This window comes from Eschrichtius robustus, chromosome 3, assembly GCF_028021215.1.
Source record: "Eschrichtius robustus isolate mEscRob2 chromosome 3, mEscRob2.pri, whole genome shotgun sequence".
Taxonomy (NCBI): Eukaryota; Metazoa; Chordata; class Mammalia; order Artiodactyla; family Eschrichtiidae; genus Eschrichtius; species Eschrichtius robustus.
Window position 1 is genome coordinate 95,493,867 of NC_090826.1, and position 21,617 is coordinate 95,515,483.

Consider the following 21,617-nt stretch of genomic DNA (forward strand, 5'->3'; position numbering starts at 1 on the left):
ACTTAAAAGTTTTCCTTCCAGATGCTGGATGGGGATACTTTCACAAAAACTTATGTGAGTGTGCAGCTTCTATTCTGAATTCAAAATGAATAAGCTAAAATCTTACATTTCCTTTAAGAGCTACTTAGAAAAGAGCACAAAAGTCTTTTTAAGTAATATGAAAGTCAGAACCTCAGAATTGAGTCATGAGGACTCTCTGAGGTTATCTAATCTCCTATAAGAGAAATTCCTCATAGAGTATATGTGGAAAATTATCATGTATTAAAATAATAATCTAAAAAGCATTGTATGATAATTGTTATTGAATCAGTTCATTCACTCCCCTTTGTTAACAAATTCCACAGGTAATAACTATTACCTGTTCATATGCCCAGAACTTAACAGCTGTCTCAGGAGCAATTTTAATGACATTTGTACCATTTCCTCTCCAAAGCGAGCGGATACCTCCCTCTTTGACCATCTGTCGAAAGCCGCCATATATGTTCATTTTCTCTGATTTTGAACCATGGACCTAAAAACAAAAGCAAAACGATATTAAATACTGGTGGGATGTTATTATTACTATTTCTAAAGTAACCATACAATCCACTCTCTTTTCTTCAGTATTATTTATTACTGCATGAAGATGTATTTGAAAATAGAATATAAAAGGCTGAGAAAATATATAATGGGAAGAACTATTACCATCATTTTAGAATCCTGACTCTGAATCTAAAACTAAGAAAAATCGTAACCCTCAGTGTGGGAAAGCAAACAGAGAAGGCATGATCAAAAGTAAAATTATGAACAACGTTCCTAAGATAAAATGAACCAACTTATTATTTATTAGGCTATGGAACACCCTTTGGAACATGAGCAAGTTCAGTGTAAGAAAAATTAGAAAAATATACTGAATGTAATATATTATCCCTCCCCCTGAGAAGTAATACTGACATGAAATATAAATGGGACTCAAAACAATCTGGATGTTATGTTTATCAGAGCCATAGAGAATAGAATACACACAGCCTGACACCAAAAATAAAAATTGTAACTTCTACAGCTTATCTCCAAGTCTCATGTACCAACTGCCTAACCCCGTGAATATCGATGAATTACCTGGCTCATATTACCGATGTGATAGTTGTTTAAATAAACTAGACATTATGCTTGCCTCTATATAAAACTGACTAAATCTAATAAACCAAAAGTAATTAAAGAAGTCAGCTATTCTTCTGATTGTTTCTGCTTACACAAAATGAGTGACTACTATTAAAAAAAAAAAAACCAAGAAGGGAGGAAGGGAGAGGCTGAAGACTAAAGGTCAGCCATGAGGGCAGTGTGTGATCTAGTCACAGTAAAAACTCTGGACACCAAAGAGTCAGGTGAGCCTCCTTGGCTGGTGTGCAACTCTGTGCATATTGTCACACGCCAGTGTCAGGAAATAATACATTCTGACTCTCTGGGGAGAAAACAACAGAAACTCTGCATTTGGTACTTCCCTGGAAGCCCTATGCTCTTCTTTCCTTGGCTGATTTTAATGTATATCCTTCACTGTAATAAACCATAACCATGAGTATAAAAGCTTCCAGTGAGTTCTGTGAATTAATGAATCTGAAGGTAGTTTGGGGAAACCCCTGAACTTTCAGGAACTAAAGTCTAAATATATCCATTTTATTTTAAATAAACTTCACAATAAAATATGACAAAGAAAAAGATGAATGCTTATTCAAGCTCTCTCAAAGTCAATTTACTATTGTTCCTAAAGAAAAACATACAGGCCAATTCCCTCTCCTTTTTTTTTAAAGCAGTATCTTTACCCCTAAACCTATTTTGAGATGTAGGTACATTCTCAATGGATGCTAGTTTAAAATATTGTCAGAAATCATTTTGTACAGAAATCTAAGGGCACATATAAAAAGTGCTGACCATAGGTATAACAACACAACTTTTAAAAACCTTTTTTAAGCAGCTAGTATATTCTAGCAGGGTGTTCCAGCCTACCAGGCATTTTCACATACCTTACATTATTTAATTCTTACAACCACCCTTGTTAGATATTCCTATTCCCATTCTAGAATGAAGGAAAATGAGGCCTCAGGGGTTTCATACAGTGTGAGAACCATGAGCTTTAGAGCCAGAAATACTCCATTCCTTGTCTGATTTGTTGTAAAGGAAAAGTTATTAAACTCTCTGAGCCTTGTGTTCCCCACAGATAATATGAGGATAAAATCTCCCCATGCTGGGTTACTAGAGGATTAAATGGGTTACCATAATGAGCACCAAATAAATATTAATCCTTTCCTTTCCCTCTTTCTTTCCACTCTGACCAGCCAAGCCTACACTGCTAGTAAATAGGAAAGTCAGCTTATAAACCCAGGTCTTTCCTGCCAACCTCAGCTGTAGAATAATTTTTTAAGTTACATCCTTGTTCCAAGATTCTTGATTTCAGAAAAACCCTCTTTTGAGAAAGAACATAAAATATAAGGAAAATATAAGTAATTTAAGGAGAACCCTACAATAATGGCTAGAGATTTTCTTTTCTAATTAAACATTTGAATAGTCACAGAAAGCCAAGATTAAAAGTTCATCACACACATGTACCAACAATTTAAGGTTTGGTCAAACACTGAAATACTTAACATGGACTGAATTTAGGATTAATAGCAATAAAATTGAGAGATTTCTTTTTAAAGGTATGACTATCACTGTGAAATTTTTAAACTTTTTTCAAAGCACCATATTTCTCATTGTTTCAGAATATTTTGTACAAACTTAGACAGAAGATTGCAAAGCTCACCTGCATCATGACTTTCAGACGATCCAAAGGGGCAGTGCTTGTTCGAGAGATGGCACCGGCAACACCTCCTGCCAAAAGCTGCCTCCACCATTGCCCCGACTTCTTTTCATCTTCCGTGAATTCATCTGGAATAGTTAAACTATCTCCTATGTCAATACCCTGTTACAATGGAAGAAAGAGCCCCAGGCTCCATCAATTAAAGACAGATCATTCCAGAAGGTTTGCTTCTTTGAAAGAAGAATTACATATTATTTTATAATTAAGATCAGCTTCAATCCTTAGAAAGTACTATACTGAACCAATCTGGGCATATAGGCAATTATAAGTAGCCTATTCACGCTAAATGAAGTACAGTATCAGTCCACAAGAAATGAAAATTAACAGTAATTACAAATTTACAAAACCAACAATTACAACTTTTTTCTTAATAGATTCAGAATAACTTTTCTCTTCTAGGTCTAAGTCAGAATGAAAGAGCAGCATTTGATCAGAGGTAGTGAATCCTTAGCTACAGAAAGAAAATAATTTGTCAGTTCTTCAAAGATACACACTTTATCTCAAAATTATATCCACATTATACTTTATAACATGATATGTGCTCTAAATATGTAAATAAAAATTAAATTAAAACTGTAATTTGAGTATCCCTAAACTCATTTCCTATATAGACTGTCTGTAAATATTTTTATAAATCTGACTTGTCATTTAAAACATGCAATAGATTCTATATAAAATTTAGCTTACAGGGAGGTATTGTTTAAAATGATCTACCTTACAATCTTCTCTAAATACTACTATAGGTTACAAACATAGCTTGACAGAAACAAAATTCTATAATAATATTTTTTACAACCTTATTATCTAAATGATTCTAGTGTAAAAGATTTTATAGGTAAGAGTGTCAGGGTAAGGAGCCTTGCTATAGTAGTAACGCTCTATTTCTTCATTTTACTACCAATAAAATGGATACATGATTTTAGTTTCAACTATTACTATCTCCAAAGATACAATAAGAATTTGATTATGTAAATATGACTTCACATAAGTATAAAATTTATCAAGGCAACTGAACTACAAATATAGTATTATTTTATACTCATAGTTGAAAAGGCATTAGTCACCAATAATTCTACAATGCTCTAGGTAAATTTAGGCATTGTTACTAGTAACAATGTGAACTCTAGGCTTCATTTAGTGCATATAAAATGTACTGAAATCCAGGAATACGTATAGAAGTCAAGCCCATTAGAAAAATAAAAATTCCCTCAAGGAGTTCCCATTGTTTTCAGGAACAGATTGCAGAATGAAATGAATTTCATTTACCCCAGGATATTTCAGTAGGATACTAATGAAATTTAATTAAAATTTGAAAGTTTAGAAGAATACAGATGGATAGGTGTGCAATACTAAGCAGATGAGCCGAAGATTTTTTAACCTTCCATGATTATTATTATAGGTGCCTTAAGCCAGAGATAAATGTAGGTGGTTGACTGAACAAGCAAGTTTCAGAAGGGATCTTTGGTCATTATCAACCACGAGGTACTGAGATTATTTAAGCAATATATTATCTATAAAAAGTAAAAGCCCCGGGACTTCTCTGGTGGCGCAGTGGTTAAGAATCCTCCTGCCAATGCAGGGGACACGGGTTCGATCCCTGGTCTGGGAAGATCCCACATGCTGCGGAGCAACTAAGCCCGTGCACCACAACTACTGAGCCTGCGCTCTAGAGCCCGCGAGCCACAACTACTGAGCCCGCGTGCCACAACTACTGAATCCCACGTGCGTGGAGCCCGTGCTCCACAACAAGAGAAGCCACTGCAACGAGAAGCCCACGCACCTCAACAAAGAGTAGCCCCCGCTCGCCGCAACTAGAGAAAGCCCACCAGCAGCAACGAAGACCCAACACAGCCAAAAATAAATAAAATAACATTAGTTAATTAAAAAAAAAAAAAGCTTTAATATACTCTGAGTATACACTTAACAGAATACGTAGAACTCTACAAGTTAAAGAGCTATTGAGACTTGGGTACCATGGCCCATAAGTGTTACACAGTGCTCTTGGATGATAACCATACCAATTGCTTACAGCTCCAAATAAGTATAAATTAATACATAAAGCGTACTCACAGTAGAATGTTTCCAGAAACGGATAATTTCCTCAATGTCTGTAACAGGGTTAAATAAGAAGTAGTCTCTCCATTCATTCCAGTCCACTGTCATCGTCCCATCAGCATCGATGCTGAAAATAAAAAGAAGCTGATTAAAGAACAAAATAAAATGTATAAATAAAACTAACATTATTGGCCATGTTGCAGAATGACAGTTTCTCTTCCAATTTAATATTCTTAAAAGGTTTTTGGAAATGGCAACAAGCATTTGATGATCTGTTTTAATCATTTAGATAAAAATAAACCCCCAAATTACAGGTCTCACTAAAGGCTACTTTTGGTGCTCTATCAAACTGCAAGTCAATGAGCTATCAAACACTAATGCTGGAAGATAAAATTGGGGGGTAGCAATGAATGAATTTATGATCCATTTTTTCTTACACTGGCTCAAGAAGATAGTTCTTAATGTTCTACTGTAACATTTGGATGTGACTTCAGAATATACTCAAAATACACTATCAATTTCCTTCTCCAATTTTCTCTAAGGTAAGAAAATTACCAATGATTGTAAAAAATAAAATCAAACTTGGTGATTGGGCCATCTGAGTCTTAAGAAATCCTGGTACCTTATCTTCAACATTTAAAATTAACATATTGTAGCCTTGGATATTTTTCATTAACTTTTTGCTTATTTTAGTAGGTTCTTGGCAATAATGTCATTTGTACCTGTTTATTTTCCTAAAAGCAACTTTAAACTGCCCAGGATTTTGACAGTTTTGTTCACTACTGTAGACCCAGCATCTAAAGTGGGCAGTACAAAGAAAGTGCTCACTTATTTATTGAATTAATGAATATATCTGAAAAAACAGTTTTGGTGTCTCCTCTGAATTTTATATTTATTCTATGACTTGTGTGAAAGTGATGCATAAAGATGGCAGTCAGATAAAATGCTATTTTCAGATATTTATGATTATATTTTCCAGTGCCACTTTTAACTTTGATTGCATACATGAAATTACACTTAAACTTTCAATTGTCCCAGCACACAGGTGTTAACATTCCATGTTTGCATAAGAGTCCTAGTTACTACTGATGTTTATGACACTATTCTTCTGGGTTAAAATATTTATAGCTCTATTTTTTAATCACTATTTTCTATTTTAATGCAATTGTTTATTGTCTGACCCTACCCCTCAACCCCCCACACACGCACGCAAGCATCCTCCACAAGGCAAGGATTTTTTATTTTATTCACTGATATGACCAAAGTGTCTAGAACAGTGCCTGGCGCACAGCAAATATTTGTTGAATGAATAAATGAATTCCAAACTCTGCAGCTTAAAGCCACAGAACACTTAGTGTTGACAAACTTCTTAAATAAGATAGTCTCACTGGGGGTTTAAATTGCGTTTCTCTTCAACTTACTAACGAAGTTGAGCATCTCATCATATTCATCTGCTATTCGTGTTTTTCCCCTTGTGAAATGCTTGTTCATATCTTTTGCCCATTTTTCTAATGGGTTGTGTCTTTTTCTTAAATATGTATATTTCTTTATATAGTTGATTTAATGCTTCAAGTTATAAATTAGCAAGTACCTTCTCTTTGTCTTTTCATTTTATTTATAGTGTCCATGAATGGATGCTGTTAATTATAATACAGCTGGATTTATCAATCTTTTCATATATGGTTACTGACTTCTGTATTTTTTTAAAATAAATTCTTCCCTATACTGAGATATAGACATTTGCTTCTTTTTCCTCTAAAGGTATTGCAGTGTAACTTTCACATTTAGTTTGATTTTTTTAAATTGAAGTACAGTTGATTTACAATATTGTGTTAGTTTCAGATGTACAGCAAAGTGACTCAGTTATATGTATAATTTTTTCAGATTATTTTCCATTATAGGTTATTACAACATACTGAATATAGTTCCCTGTGCTATACAGTAAATCCTTGTTGCTTATCTATTTTATGTATAGTAGTTAGTATCTGTTAATCCCATACCCCTAATTTATCCTTCCTACCCTCCCTTTCCCTTTTGGTAACCATAAGTTTGTTTTCTATGTCTGTGATTTCTGTGCATGGCGTGAGGCAGGTACCCAACTGTATTTCTGTCTGCATGGATAACCAGGTGCACCAGAACCATTTATTGCATAGTCTCTCCTTTTCCCAGGGATTTGCAAAGCTACTTCTCTCATGTGGCAAATCCCAAATATAGATGGGTCTGTTTCTGGGATGGTATGTTCCATTTGTCAACTTGTCTATCTGTGTAGCAATACCACTAAGTCTTAATTATAGCTTATAACAACTCTTTGATATCTGATAGGGCAGGCCCCCAGCTCCTTATGGTTCTCCAAGAATGTCTTGGTTATTCTTGGGCCTGTATAGTTTCATTTTTCTCTAGAAATGTTTCATAGCTCAAATGCTGGGGCAAAGAGAACAACTGAGAGGATGGTTCAGGATTGGGGGAAAGTAAGTAGGAGTGGTGGAAGGAATCGATCAAGAGGAGATTGACGGACTGGTGGAAATGAAGGGGCCAGAGATCTGTAAGTCAAAATGCAAGTACCGGGTTTCCTTGGTGGTGTAGTGGTTGAGAATCTGCCTGCCAATGCAGGGGACACGGGTTCGTGCCCTGGTCTGGGAAGATCCCACATGCTGCAGAGCAGCTAGGCCTGTGAGCCACAACTACTGACCCTGCGTGTCTGGAGCCTGTGCTCCGCAACAAGAGAGGCCGCGACAGTGAGAGGCCCGCGCACCGCGATGAAGAGTGGCCCCCGCTCGCCGCAACTAGAGAAAGCCCTCGCACAGAAACGAAGACCCAACACAGCCAAAAATAAATAAATAAATAAATAAAGAATGAACCTACATTGTCATATCATAATAAAAAAAAAAATGCAAGTACCATAGGAGCAAGACAGTGTAGAATCTGGAGGAAGAAGGGTCAGAAGGTAGGATACAGATTTTTAAGACTTCAGACGAGGAGTGGCTTCAGGTTATGATACAATCCTGAGAGGGAGTGGGCTGCTGAAGCAAAATGGAATAAAAGTCTCAGGTGTGTTGAGGAAGGCAAGGAACACGGACGCTAGAAAGAGGAGTCACCAGCACGAATACTGAAGTTTCCTAGGACTTAAAGAGAAAATGACTATTTGACAAGTGCCAAGGTCCTCAATAAATGTGGAGAGGGAACTAGAGATAAGAAAATTAGAGGAAAGAGGGATGGAGATGAAAGCCTAAAAGGAAAATGGATTTTTACTTGAGAGCGGAAGATAAAGATACATGAAGCACACATGTTTGGGAGCGACTGCCTACCTATTTCAGCTACTCCCCACCCATATCTTCTACCGAAAAAGTAGAACTAGGAGGCTGTATTTCAACCAACTGATTCCTATTCTCATACTCTGATGACTCAGCCTCAGCTGTTTCAATCAGCACCTTTCAGACTTCTCTCCCATGAATTCAGTTTTGAATATACTAAGAGACAGTGAAATGGCAGAAAGGAAGCTGACATTTGGAGGTATATGAGTCACACTGACAGCCGAGCACTCAAGGGAAGGTCCGTGATTTCCACTATTGAAAACACAATCAGATTCTGCCTTTTAAAACACTGTGAGATAATAGAAAATACATAACTTGGTCTCTGTTCCCTGTTCCTGGCAAGAGCCGCTAAAGCCCTTGTAATTTCCTAAGTGATAAGAGCACTAGGGCATCTTTTGTTCTAATGAGGCAACTCTGGGTGGGCTCCTGGATGGCTCCTGGATAAGGGCTGGTCACCAGAAAAACCAAGTCATGATTAGAAGCTTGGAATTTTCAGCCCCCTTCCCACCCCCATCCCACCCCAATTCTCCAGAGGGGGAGAGGGACTGAAAATGGAGTTAATAATTGAGCAGGCCTACATGAAGAAGCCTCCATAAAAATCTCAATAGCACAGGATTTAGGGAGCTTCTGGTTAGCAAACACATCCACACACTGGCAGAGTGAAACACCTAACTCCACAAGGACACCTGTGCTCAGGACCCTCCCAGGCCTCCCCTTACGCATCTTTTTGCCTGCCTGTTCATCTGTATCCTTTATAATATCCTGTAATAAACTGGTAAGCAAAAGTAAATGTTTCCCTGAGTTCTGTGAGCTCCTCTAGCAAGTAACTGAACCCAAGGGGGAGAAGGTCATGGGAACCTCTGATGTGTAGTCAAGTCAGGCAGAAGATGTGGGTAATCTGGGGACCTACTCATTGCGATTGGTATCTGAAGTGGACAGCAGTCTTGTGAAACTGAGTCCTTAATCTGTGGGATCTGACACTACCTCCAGGTAGACAATGTTAGAATTGAGTTACGTTGTAGGACACCCAGCTAGTGTCAGCTAGAATTGCTTGTTGTGGGGAAAAAACCCCACATATTCAGTGACCAGAAGTTTCAGAAGTGAAGTGTTTTATGTGAGTGGTAAAGGAGTCATGTAAAAGGGAAAACAGAGCTTCTTCTACTGCACCAGCCCTGGAGGCCTTGAAAGAGTTTTCCCATTCCTACACTTTAGGTATATGTGTACACACAAAATGAAAAGCGAGAAAAAGGGGAGAAAGATATCGAAAGTACATAGTGAGGAATGGTTAAGGTACAAGGATTTGTTTTAAGCCACAGTTACAAAGGCAGATCTCTAATACAGGATACTAAAAGTAAAAAAAAAAAAAAAAAACAAACTGTCAATAGAGGAAGAGCTTACCTTTGAAGAATCAACTCTGCTTGTTGTTTAGAAATAGTTAGACCTAGTATCTGGAGAGACTGGACAATTTCAGAAGCCTCAATTCTTCCTTTAAAAAATCAAAATTATAAACTCAGAACTGATAAGGACCTTAGAAATCATGAATTTCAAATCTCTCACTTTATAAGGGAGAGCCTTGAACTGATTAAGGTAAAATTGTGAATTTAGATGAGCTATAGATTTGCTTAAGTACATATTGCAACACCAACTCAAATTTCAACAAATAAATTAAACAAATATACACACATTATTTCATTCAAAAATCATAACAGCCTTGTAGGTAAATAATGACATTCCATCTAAAGAAAAGACTGAGAGCTTACATGGCCTTACCAAGAAACGGCATTAAGAAGGAGCAGAACTGAGATTCAAATCAAGATACTCTGACTTTGAGGTAAATTCAATTAAGCTAGGATCTATTAATTTTAAAGTATGCATTTCTACATTTTAATAAATGATTAAGCATTTATTATACATAAAGATGTAAGGCACTGAGTTAAAAGAAAGTAGAAAATGACTAAATGAAGCCAAAGAGTGTGGAATATTCTTTTGAGAAATCTGGCAATAAAAATAAAGCAGGATGATGTAGGATGATGGAAGTAGGAAAATTATTATTATAAGAGCAATTAGAGCATGTTATAGAAAGGAGAAGAATCAGAAGAGAAGAAGAAAGAGAAAACATAAGCAATAAATGTAAGATTGCATTTCCCTCAAGCGTCCCACAGACTCATGAGGATCCTAAGACGAAGACGCATGGAACAGGTAAACACACCAAAGGGTCTGATGCCAAACCAGGATTAACAGCAAAGTTCTCCAGGAAAAGAGGAACACAAAAATTACTGTTAGTGGTGAAAGGAAAGACTCCCTTTAACGGAAGGACTCTGAAGGAATGACAGGGTTTGGAGAGACTTCTCCCAGGGAGAGGAAAGGAGCAGCATGAGAATCTGGACAATGTAAGAGCAGTTAGAGGCATCACCCTGTTAGCCATGAAATTTTTCAAATACCACTCTGAACAATCTCCTTTATGATTGCACTCTCAAAGAAGTACAGTTGATTCTCATTATTCACTGTAGTTACTTTCTATAAGGTCACCATGAACACAGAACTAAAGAACCGAACCACTGTTCCTAAGGGAAATACAGGGTTAGGCTCCTGTGCCTCTGGTCACAATATTCTCATCAACCAATCAATACAAAACCTTGTTTTCTGTGTGTTTCTGTTTAAAGACACCTTGTTTAATATATATTATTGACTCATAAACATTGAACTCATGGTCAACAGCACTATAACTCATGCCTGAGTGAAGCTTTTCTGACACACGTATTTTCTTCCAAAGGCACATCACAGCCTTCCCGCATTTAGGAACACTCGACACCATTTCAGCACTGTTCTTGGGAGCCATTGCAAATAGTGAAATCACCAATAAAAAGCACAAAAATGCAAAAAACATGGCACCAAGGAGACTGCAGAAGGACTTGTTTACAATAAAAAAGCTAAAACAAGAACACAGCGCATCACCTCTTTCTATCTCAGCTAGAAATGTGCTCACCAAGCAAATGAAATTTGTGGCTGCTCAGTGCAAATCCATGAATGACTGCAAACGCACTGTGAGTATTGATTTGGAGGTTACTTATGGAGTTAAATTTTAGCAAGTAGAAAAACTCTCAAATACAGAATTCATGAATAATGAGGACAGACTGTATATGCTTTGCTTTAAGAAAGTCTAATAAACAAAAGTATGAACCTATAATGAAAAAGTGTTTTTAAATACAAAAACAAGATAAACTGAGGGGAAACTGTTTGTATTTACTACAAATGTCATCTTTAATACAACATTATAAATCAACTATACCTCAATAAAAAATAAAATAAAAATATTTCACCTTTAATTATTTCTTCTGGTTCATTTAGAATTTTCTGAAATGGACCATTGATACGTGCATACTGTACATACTGAACGATTGGCCTCTACTTACCTGGAGATGATCCTGAGGTAGCTTCATCTCCCAGCAACTGCCTGCCCTAACAGTATATAGACAGTCCCTTCTCTGCAGCTGAACTTTAGAGGGTTCAGGGTGGGATGAAAGTTTGTGGGAAGAAATAAATTTGATTGTAAGAATTGAATTTTGCTACAAGATTGGACTAAGGTAGACTTGGAACATACAATGTAAGGTTTATGGGTGGTAACAAATATTCTAACGGTACTACTTTCCACCACAAACTCAGCTCTTCCTAGCCAAGTCACAGATTTGAACGATCATCAAAACCATTCAAAGGGTTTAGTTGTTTCTTTGTTTGAAGGAACTTGCCTTGAGTCTAACTGAAGTTAATGTTCAGTAAAAATCAGGGATCAGCAAACTATAACCCTCTGGCCAAATAAGGCCAGTTGCCTGCTTTTGTAAATAAAGTTTTATTGGAACACAGCCATGCCTACTCATTTACATATTATCTATGACTGTTTCTGCACTGTGACAGCAGAGATGAGTACCTGCAACTGAGATCATACGGCCCACTAAGCTAAAATACTATCTGGACTTTTACAAAACAAAGAAGTTTGCCTATCCCTGGTATGAACCATATTGTCTCTCAATTTATTTGTTTAACTTGTTTCTTGAATAACAAATCTTGAATGAAATGGCCTTGACCACTCATGTGTGGGGAAGGGTCTGAGGCTGCATTATACATTTTTAAAATAAATGCCCTCTTCCTACCAAAGGTTGCCTCTGGTGATAAGGGTTTGATAGCTCTTCCCTTTCTCCTACGGTGGCCCTTACTTCTTGCTCCACATGACTGGGACTCCAAGCTATTAATCTAAATAGAAAAACTATAATCCCAATCAGAAGGTATATATTTAAACGTCTATCTGCTGTTTTCTTTTCTAACTTTCAGAATCAGAGCATCTTCTTTGACCACATGTAATTCTTTCAAAAAGACTATCAAATATAAGATACTCTGAAAGTTGTTTAAATTTTAGAATATATAATACTTATGCTTAGTAAGAATAAAAATAAGTCTCTTGCCCAGAGAGCAAAAAAACATAACTATTATTTTTAACCCATAGTTTTATGTCAAATCAGTATAAGGTTCCATAATTAATATATTACAAAGGCCCTACTCACAGTTTATGATTCATTGGGCAAAGCTACATATAACTTTTCTTCACTAAAAACATTCTATATAAAAATCACATTACTATGAAAAACAAGCATTAACACAAGTAATAATTATCATCTAAAAGTAGACTGACTAAATATACATTGTTTTAGACTTTTGGAAGCATGAGATGTGCTGGTGATAAATAGAAAAGAAAGACGCACCATCATTATTTTTGTCCAAACTCTTAAATGCCAATTTCATTTGTTTCTCATGGTCTTTAAGGTACTTCATAAATTCTTCAAAATCCAGCTTTCCATCTTTGTTGACATCACCAGTAGTAAAAATTTTCTACAAAAAAGGAAAAAATTAGAGATATTTTTATATGGGTTAAAAATATTAGATTTTTTTGTACAAACACGTCAAGCAGATTGGCTGTTTTCCTATTAAGACTTGTATTTTATAAATCCTAAGATAGAAGACAAATCTTGACCTAAATTTAAATGTTTAAAATAGTATTTTTTCCCTTTAATTTCCAAAATTAAATAATCTTTTCCTAAAGATGATTCTTATAAAAAGCTGTCATATCAAACTGTCTATCTCTATTAAGAAAAATCATTCCTTTGAGAAAGAAATAATATATTATTTCACACAAATATATGTATTGATATACACACACACATAATATATATATACATAATATATATGGATACAATATATAAAATTGATAATACTATATATATAATTATATGAATACAACAATATATAAATGGATACTATATATATATACACATATAATACTATATGTATTATACATACACATATGTACATGTATAATACTATATATTACATATACATATGTACATAATACGTATATACATAACACTACATATGGACACACATACATACACAAAATAAATGTATTCCAGTAATCCCAGGTTAGGTTAACATATTTTTTTTAATCTTGTAATTTACCACAGTAACAGAATAAAAAAGAAAAGTCATGTGGTTACCTTAATAAATGCGGAAAAACATTTGATGGATTCAATATCATTTGTGACTAAAAACTCTGAGCAAACTAGGAATGGTGCTTCCTCAAACTAATAAAGGGTATCTACAAAGAATTCTATCCTTTTTTGTTTAAACAAGGATGACTAGGATTCTCTTATCTGCAACCTAAATGCCATCAATTATTATTTACAGTTTTAAAAGCAAATACATTTGTAGTGTCACTGAAAAATAATTATTCCTATTTAATTACTTTCACAAATTAGATTGAGGATGATTTTCATCTGGAAATTATTTTCTGATTACTCAACACATATACTGAGATTTGCATAATCCAAGAGAAAATGTCACAGCATTCTGGGGCCCCATTTATGTACTGAAGTTTCATCTAAGAAGTTTATATTTTGGTCAATGAAAATAACAGTGAACAACTATCATTTTAGAAATTACAAGTTAAAGGACATCTCTAACGCTATCTTTGAACAGCCTGATTTTTTTACCCATGTTTCATTAGCCTTTGTTACGGTAAATAAAGATTCCCAGAGTTACAACTGTCTAATGACTCTGACTTTTGAGTTTTCTTGCCTATTCCTCTGTGGAAATAAAGACCAGTCAAAGGAGAAAAGGAAAGGCTGTTTATTCTGAGATTACTATAGCAAGGAAGTCAACCACTGTCACTTGTATTTTGGCTCAAAGGCAGGAAGAAGAGTGAGAAAGCTTTATAGTAGAAAAAAAGGAGTTTTGGGGTGTGCCCTGATTGGAGACTGTTGGCCTGGGAAAACTGTAGGTGGGCTAAAGCAAACGTGGGGCATCCTGTGTAATTGGTTAGGGGGGCATATTTGGCTTTCTCTGGTTGGTCCTAAGTTGGAAGCAGGGACAAAAATTGGGGAAAATGTCAGTTATCAATTAATTTCTGGCCATTTGGGGCTGACTGTTACACAAGTTATTGTTTAGCTTCCTGGACTGTCACTAGAGATAGCATTCTGGCTTCCAGTAAGTCTGACTTATAGCGGGTTGGCTTCCTGGATCGTTTATTACAGACAAGGGGTAGTTTTCTGGGTAGGTCCTAGGTCAAAGTTCAAATTTTTTTTAATTGAAATATAGTTGACGTACAGTATTAAGTTAGTTTCAGGTGTACTACATAGTGATTTGAAATTTGCACACATTATGAAATTCAAAGTTCAACTTTAAATATGGTCTAACCACTGTCTATTTGCGTATTCAGTCTCTCACCTTTCACAGCAAAAAAAAAACCAAATCAAGTATCATTCAAAAAATCTGTTATCAGAATAAAAAGTTGTATCTTTTCTTTCTTAGCAGTATGTAAGTACCATTTCTATATTTAAAGAATCAATTGAATTCTCATTCTATATAAATAAACTTCTACTAGGGAAGCTGGAGACATGGGGGAGAAAACTCACATCAAAACTTCCTAGAGATGTCACCAGCACCTGAGGAAAAGCCACATCAGTTTCCCTGAAATATAAGGTTCTATGTGGCTGGTGCAGAGACTGCCAGAGTTTTGATATGTGAGACATCATCAGTCATAAAAAGCCTTTATATGGCTCACACCACCTCTTACCAAAAACAAAAGACAAATATGCAAAAAAATTTGTTTTGATAAAGAAGAAATGTGTTTTAAAGGGTTAAACTTGTTTATGGCATAATCCTGAATTTCTTATGAAAGGTTAGTTTGTATCAAATAAACAAATATCAATACAAGTCACATGTGAAAATCTAAGTACAAGAGTAGCTTTAAAAAAGCATGAAGGACATTTGGGTTTAAAAGGAAAAACACAATTTAAAAATCCAAGTAAACTTTACAGAGATAATATTTTGGACTGTTCTGGTCCATGGACAACATCCAGTCCAGGCCTCTGATGCTACAAATGAGGAAACCAGGACACAGTGCTTGGCATGTAGAATGTGCTCAAAATACAACTGATCAATGACTAAGTGAATGATCAAAATAGACTCCCAAAGTTCACATGGCTAATAGGAAGAGTTTTACCAAATCTTAACATGACAGAACTCATCTGACAGTTTTTTGAGCATGAAGTGCCAATTATCTTCAATGAATTTGCCAGTCTTTAACTCTCATGGATCTCCATCTATTGGGTTAAACATCCAAAGAGCAAAGATAATTGGAAAGTAATAATTATACTCAATAATAACTTCTGAACAGAAAATAACTTGGAAATACACTGGTAGAAATATGCATTAGGCACTGCATACTGAGAAGTATCCTCTCATCTAGGTTGCTGGGGAAAAGATGTGCAAAGGAAACAATGCCCAAGCTCATTCTTCAAAAGTCTGACGATAAAGGCACCTTATGAGGAAACAGCAGCATGGGAGAAACGCCAAGAGTACAAGCCACTCAGACTGATTGCCCTCCTTCCAAGAACAGAAACCAAAATACACTATTAGAGAATTTCCAACTACCACACAACTCCCAAAACACACAGTGATTATGCCAGTTCCCCAAAGTGGGAAGAGAGCATCTTTGGCCTAAATGCACATCTAGGCTACTAATAACAGGTGAGTACATTGAACAAGGTGACTCCAAAAACAAGGTTGCAGCCAACATCTTGAGAGCAATTTGAATTTAGAAGTGTTATTAGAGCCAGGGAGAAAATTGAGAAAAATGCTTGAGAGGAGTATTAATAACGTTGTTATTCTTCATACAGTAACGTTGGTAATAGACCTGAAAACTATAGTGGGGCCCAGCATCAAGCTTGGGAACGTGTAAATTTGGCTTTACCCTTCTCTGCCCAAGGCCCCTCCAGAATTCTCAGACCCAACGTCTCTCCAACCACAGTCCCACTGAAGCCCACCTTCCCTTTATCCTGAATGACCCCTATGTCCTGCAGGCCTTCCTGAAGTTCAAGGATGTCCAGGGTCCCATCTTCATTATGGTCTAGATACGAAAACAGTTCTTCATAGAAGGCATCCATCTGGGATGTCTCTGGCAACGGAAGTGCTTCGGGTGGTCCACGCTGTGACCCCCGTTAGTCTCCCCGAGGTGGACGTGAGAGGGAGGATGGTGATCTCTGCCCACCACAGGCCGAGTTGGAAAAGACCTAAGGTAGCAGCCGCCTCTCTGCTACCAAAGCCAAAGCCCCTGGGCCAGGTACAGAACGGAAAGGGGACGGTTCATCGCAACAGCTCCAGAGCAGAGGAACGAGATGCGCTGGGAGCCTCGGAGGGGTTGGTGCTGGAGGTCAGGCCTGGAGTGTGAGGCCATGGAGTTCCGGCCCCACTCCCAGATCAGCCAATCAGACTCCCTGTTTCCCACCTCACTCCAGGAAGAGCCTTTTCTCCAGAAGCTTCCTGAGAGGCCTCCGCACAGGTCTGTCTCTAAAGGTAGAACTTCTTTTTAGAGAAAAGTGGGTAGGGGAGTTCTGAGACATGGACTTTGAGGCCATAATGACTGGTGGTGTTGGTCCAACATTTTTTTTTTTTTTAAGTTGTCTGTTCACACCTAAGACTTCTTCTTCTAAGGTTAAGGCACTTGGGAATTACTGTAATGAAGCTTGGGACCAGAATGAAAATCTGACTATGTGGGCCTTTCCTTCTGTGATCCTCTTCCCCAGTTCCTTATCTTCACTCAGTATCTTCAGTGGCTCCAGAGCAAGGCTGCTGAACAGACGGAGTCCCATCTCCATCTGTACAGATTTTGGCAGCACACTTGGGAGGATAATCTCAAAATGGGCAGAAGTTAAGTCAACTGGGGTCCAGGAGATACTCATAAACAATGTTTATGGCGTCTTCTTAATCGCCACTTTCCGTAACCACTGAGAGCTCTGGCTTCCCTATACACATACCTGTGGTCCCTCATCTGGCTCCACTGGAAATGTGGAAGTGTAGTTTCACAGTCAAAATTCCACTTTTTACATAAGTTACTTTTAAAAATATGGAGTACTCTTTAAAAACTTGAATGTTAAAATTCATATGGAGTAACAAGAACTCTCATGCTGGTGGGAATGCAAAATGGTACACCTGGGAAGACAGTTTGGCAATTTCTTACAAAACTAAACACACTTTTACCATATAATCCAGCAATCATGCTCCTTGGTATCTACCCAAAGAAGTTGAAATGTATGTCCACATGAAAATCTAAACACAAATGTTTGTAGCAGCTTTATTCATAATTGCCAAAATTGGAAGCAACCAAGATGTAGGTGAACGAGTAAGTAAACTGTGGTACATCCAGACAATGGACCATTATTCAGTGTTAGAAAGAAAAGAGCTATCAAGCCATGAAAAGACATGGAGAAATCTTAAGTTCATATTACTAAGTGAAAGAAGCCAATCTGAAAAGGTTACATACTGTATGATTCTAGCAATATCATATTCTGGAAAAGGCAAAACTATAGAGACAGTAAAAAGATCAGTGGTTGCCAGACGGTTGGAGAAATGGGTGGAAGGATGAATAGACAGAGCAGAGAGGATTTTTAGTGCAGTGAAAAATACCCTGTATGATTCTGTAAAGATGGATACACATCATTATACATTTGTCCAAACCGATAAAATATACAACACCTAAGGTCAACTATGGACTTGGGGTGATATGTCAATGTAGGTTCATCAACTGTAACAAATGTTACCACTCGGTGTCAGATGTTGATCATGGGGGAGGCTATGCATGCATGGGGGCAGGTGAGATATGGGAAATCTCTAGACCTTCCTCTTAATTTTGCTGTGAACATAAAACTGCTCCCCCATGGGCTTCCCTGGTGGTGCAGTGGTTGAGAGTCTGCCTGCCGGTGCAGGGGACACGGGTTCGAGCCCTGGTCTGGGAAGATCCCACATGCCGCGGAGCAAATGGGCCCGTGAGCCACAACTACTGAGCCTGCGCGTCTGGAGCCTGTGCTCCGCAGCGGGAGAGGCCACGATAATGAGAGGCCCGCGCACCGCGATGAAGAGTGGCCCCCACTTGCCGCAACTAGAGGAAGCCCTCGCGCAGAAACGAGGACCCAACACAGCCATAAATAAATAAATAAATAAAAGTGAAAAAAAAATGCGTTGATACAACCATGTCTCACTTTAAAAAAAAAATTTAAAAAAAAACTGCTCCCCCAAAATAAAATTTAATTCATAAAGGTAATCTAATCAAGCCATTATCTGTCAGTTTTTGTTCTGTTTACTCATCATGTCAAGTACCGAAAACACAAAGAGGACCATCCCATGTCCTTGAACTACCCATGGGTTTGCCAGAAAGAGATTATGCCGTGCTTAGTCATAAGTACTACTGCAAGCTTCGCAATAAACGTTTCTCCCCAGAGCTGCTGAGCAGTGGCAAACATCTAATGTTGTTTCACAAGATGTGCTGTGGCCCAATCAACAAGGAATTCTCCAACAAAAGAGAATTTTACAGTCCACAGGGAATGATCCTTCCCTGGGCATTGCAGAGAATGCAAGTAGTCACAAAGAGTCATAGAAGACAGACATCCAGGCAGGCGCAAGAGTCTAAAGACCAAGTAGAAGAGACAGAAGTCACAGCCAGACTTCTGAATAAAGAAAACAGACTAACAGCATTTTATAGAACTGATAGAAGAGAGCAAAACATAGACTTGATCATCTCATCATTTTATTGCCTTAATTCTAAATCCAGATTTTTTTTTTTTTGGTCCTACACTATTCTGAAGTCTTCCAAGCCTAAACTGAACCAAAATAAGCATACTTCCAGCTAAAACTGCTGACTCTTCATCATCAGTTTATTTTTCTGATTTCCATTTCAGTAAATTAAAATTCAGATTATTTCTTCTGCTCTTTGATGTTCTGAAATTTTTTTCCTCAGAGTACCTCAAATGACATCCAAACATTGGGATTGCCTTTTAAAATGTTCTAATGTGGACTTTGATGAAAAACAATGAGGAGGAGGAGGAGGAGGGAGAGGCAAAGAGGGAGGAGGGAGGAAACGATGGAAAATACTCCAAAAAGCAGACAGGATTACTAGATTCTTATGGGAAAATTAGTAATAACTACTGTACCTCCTTGTTCCTTATACTGCCTTCTGCTCTCAATTCCTGAGTCGTAGGAGAACTTAATGTGAATTTTATCTCTTCTAAAACACTGATTTCATAATGAGGAGATTTGGAAACACATGGAAAAGCAGGGTCATTCATATCAGAAGAAACCATAGTGAGTTCGCCTCTAGCTAGTTCTTAATTTTGTCTAAGGACTTGCCTTGATGTCTTTTCCCTTCCCTGTATACTTTTGGAACACTTAGTAACAATTAGTTATTGTATTCCTTATTATGTTCCACATTCTTTCCATTTAAGGCCTAAAGGAACTTAAACAGAAATTTGCTCTCTTCTACATGCCAAATTCGTTACAAAAGCCTGGCAACATGGAGATGAGATCAAGTCAGACAGAAATTTATAGAGATTTCACTTTAGGTTGAGTATTTGTTTTAGATGCAAATTATCCTGAAACCTTCCCTTGAAGAATCACCTCATAGTTCTCATTTCTAGATACTCAAGTGGGTAATCTCCCCAATCCTTGACATTATACAAACCCTTGACCTATGCCTCTGAAATTCTCCCCCATAAAGACTGACCATGTAACCCTAATTCCAAGTATTTGATCGGCTACTGTTACCCAGGCTTGCCTCCACACCCTCTCTTCCTCCTGTTTTTGCACAGCCACCAGAGTGATCTTCCTAAGTCATAAGTTTGCCTGTGTCCCCTCTTGCTTAAAACCTCTCAAGTGCTCCCATCACTTAAATGATAAAAGTCCAAACCACCTGGCAGGTCCTCAATGCCTTTCATGATCTGGCCCTTGCCTGGCCCTGACATGACACTGATCCTCAAGAAGGCCAACTGGTCACTCGGTGGAAAGTCAGTTATATTGGGTGCCTCCTGTGGTGTAAGGGGCACTGGGTCTTCCTCAGAGGAAGGTAGGGGTTTCCCTTTCCTGCCCACAACGGTTCAGATAGCACCACTATCTGGGGGCTTGTGGAATGCCTGAGCCACAGGCATGAAATCCCTGCAGAACACAGCATCTGACCAGGGGATCCCTTCATAGTGTAAGAGGTGTGGACATGGGCCCAAGACCACTGGATCCACTGGCCATTTCACACCCCACACCATCTGGAAGCAGCCAACCTCACAGAATGCTGGAATGTCCTACTGAAAGCACAGCCGAAGCACCACCTAGGAGACAGTATTTGGCAAAAATGGGTTACCACCCTTCGGGATGCCGTTATGTACACTAAATCAGAGACCTACCATGTGGCTCTGTGCCCCCCAAAGGAAGAATACATGAGTCCAGGAACTAAGAGGTGGAAGCAGGAGCGGTCCCACTTACTATCACTCCCAATGACCCACTGGGGACTTTTTGCTTCCCGCCCCCACAACTCTGGGCTCTGCAGGGTTAGCTTCTGGTCCCCAAGCAGGATAGATATACTCTTGTCAGGGAACACAATGAGGGTCCCATTGAACTACAAGCTGTAACTTTCACCTGGACATTTGTAACTCCTTGTGTCCAGGGACCAACAGGCAAGAAAAGAAGTCATCCTCTTAGTAGGTGTAAATTGGCCCTGATCAGCAGGAAGCAGGGCTGCTTCCACACCACAGAGACAGAGAGGAATACTTATGGAACCCAGATGATCCATGTGGACTCCAGGGATGCCCAGTTATAACTGTGAATGGGCACATGCAGCAACATTGGCCTGAGAAGCTCAGACACTGCAGAAAGGAAAGCTTGGGTCACACCACCAGGTAAGTCACAAAGACCTGCAGAGATTCTAGCTCAATGTGAGTGGAATTGAAAATAGACAGTCAAGAAGGGAAATCATGAGTGCCAGTTGTGACCAAGTGAAGCAATGGGGACTGTAGTTTGTCCCACTGTCCTCCCTGAGGAAGAGAGGCTGA

The 21,617-nt window shown here is 38.0% G+C and overlaps 1 protein-coding gene across 1 annotated transcript in view; it reads right to left on the bottom strand.

The window, feature by feature from the left end:
- SLC25A24 (solute carrier family 25 member 24) overlaps nt 1-21,617 on the bottom strand; it is a 43,968-nt gene that overhangs the window by 18,100 nt on the left and 4,251 nt on the right. The window contains exons 2-6 of the mRNA XM_068540418.1: nt 12,957-13,083; nt 9,601-9,688; nt 4,907-5,018; nt 2,780-2,938; nt 359-511 (exon numbers count right to left, since the gene is read on the bottom strand). Coding sequence (XP_068396519.1) covers nt 359-511; nt 2,780-2,938; nt 4,907-5,018; nt 9,601-9,688; nt 12,957-13,083 — 639 coding nt within the window. The remainder of the gene's footprint in view (nt 1-358; nt 512-2,779; nt 2,939-4,906; nt 5,019-9,600; nt 9,689-12,956; nt 13,084-21,617) is intronic.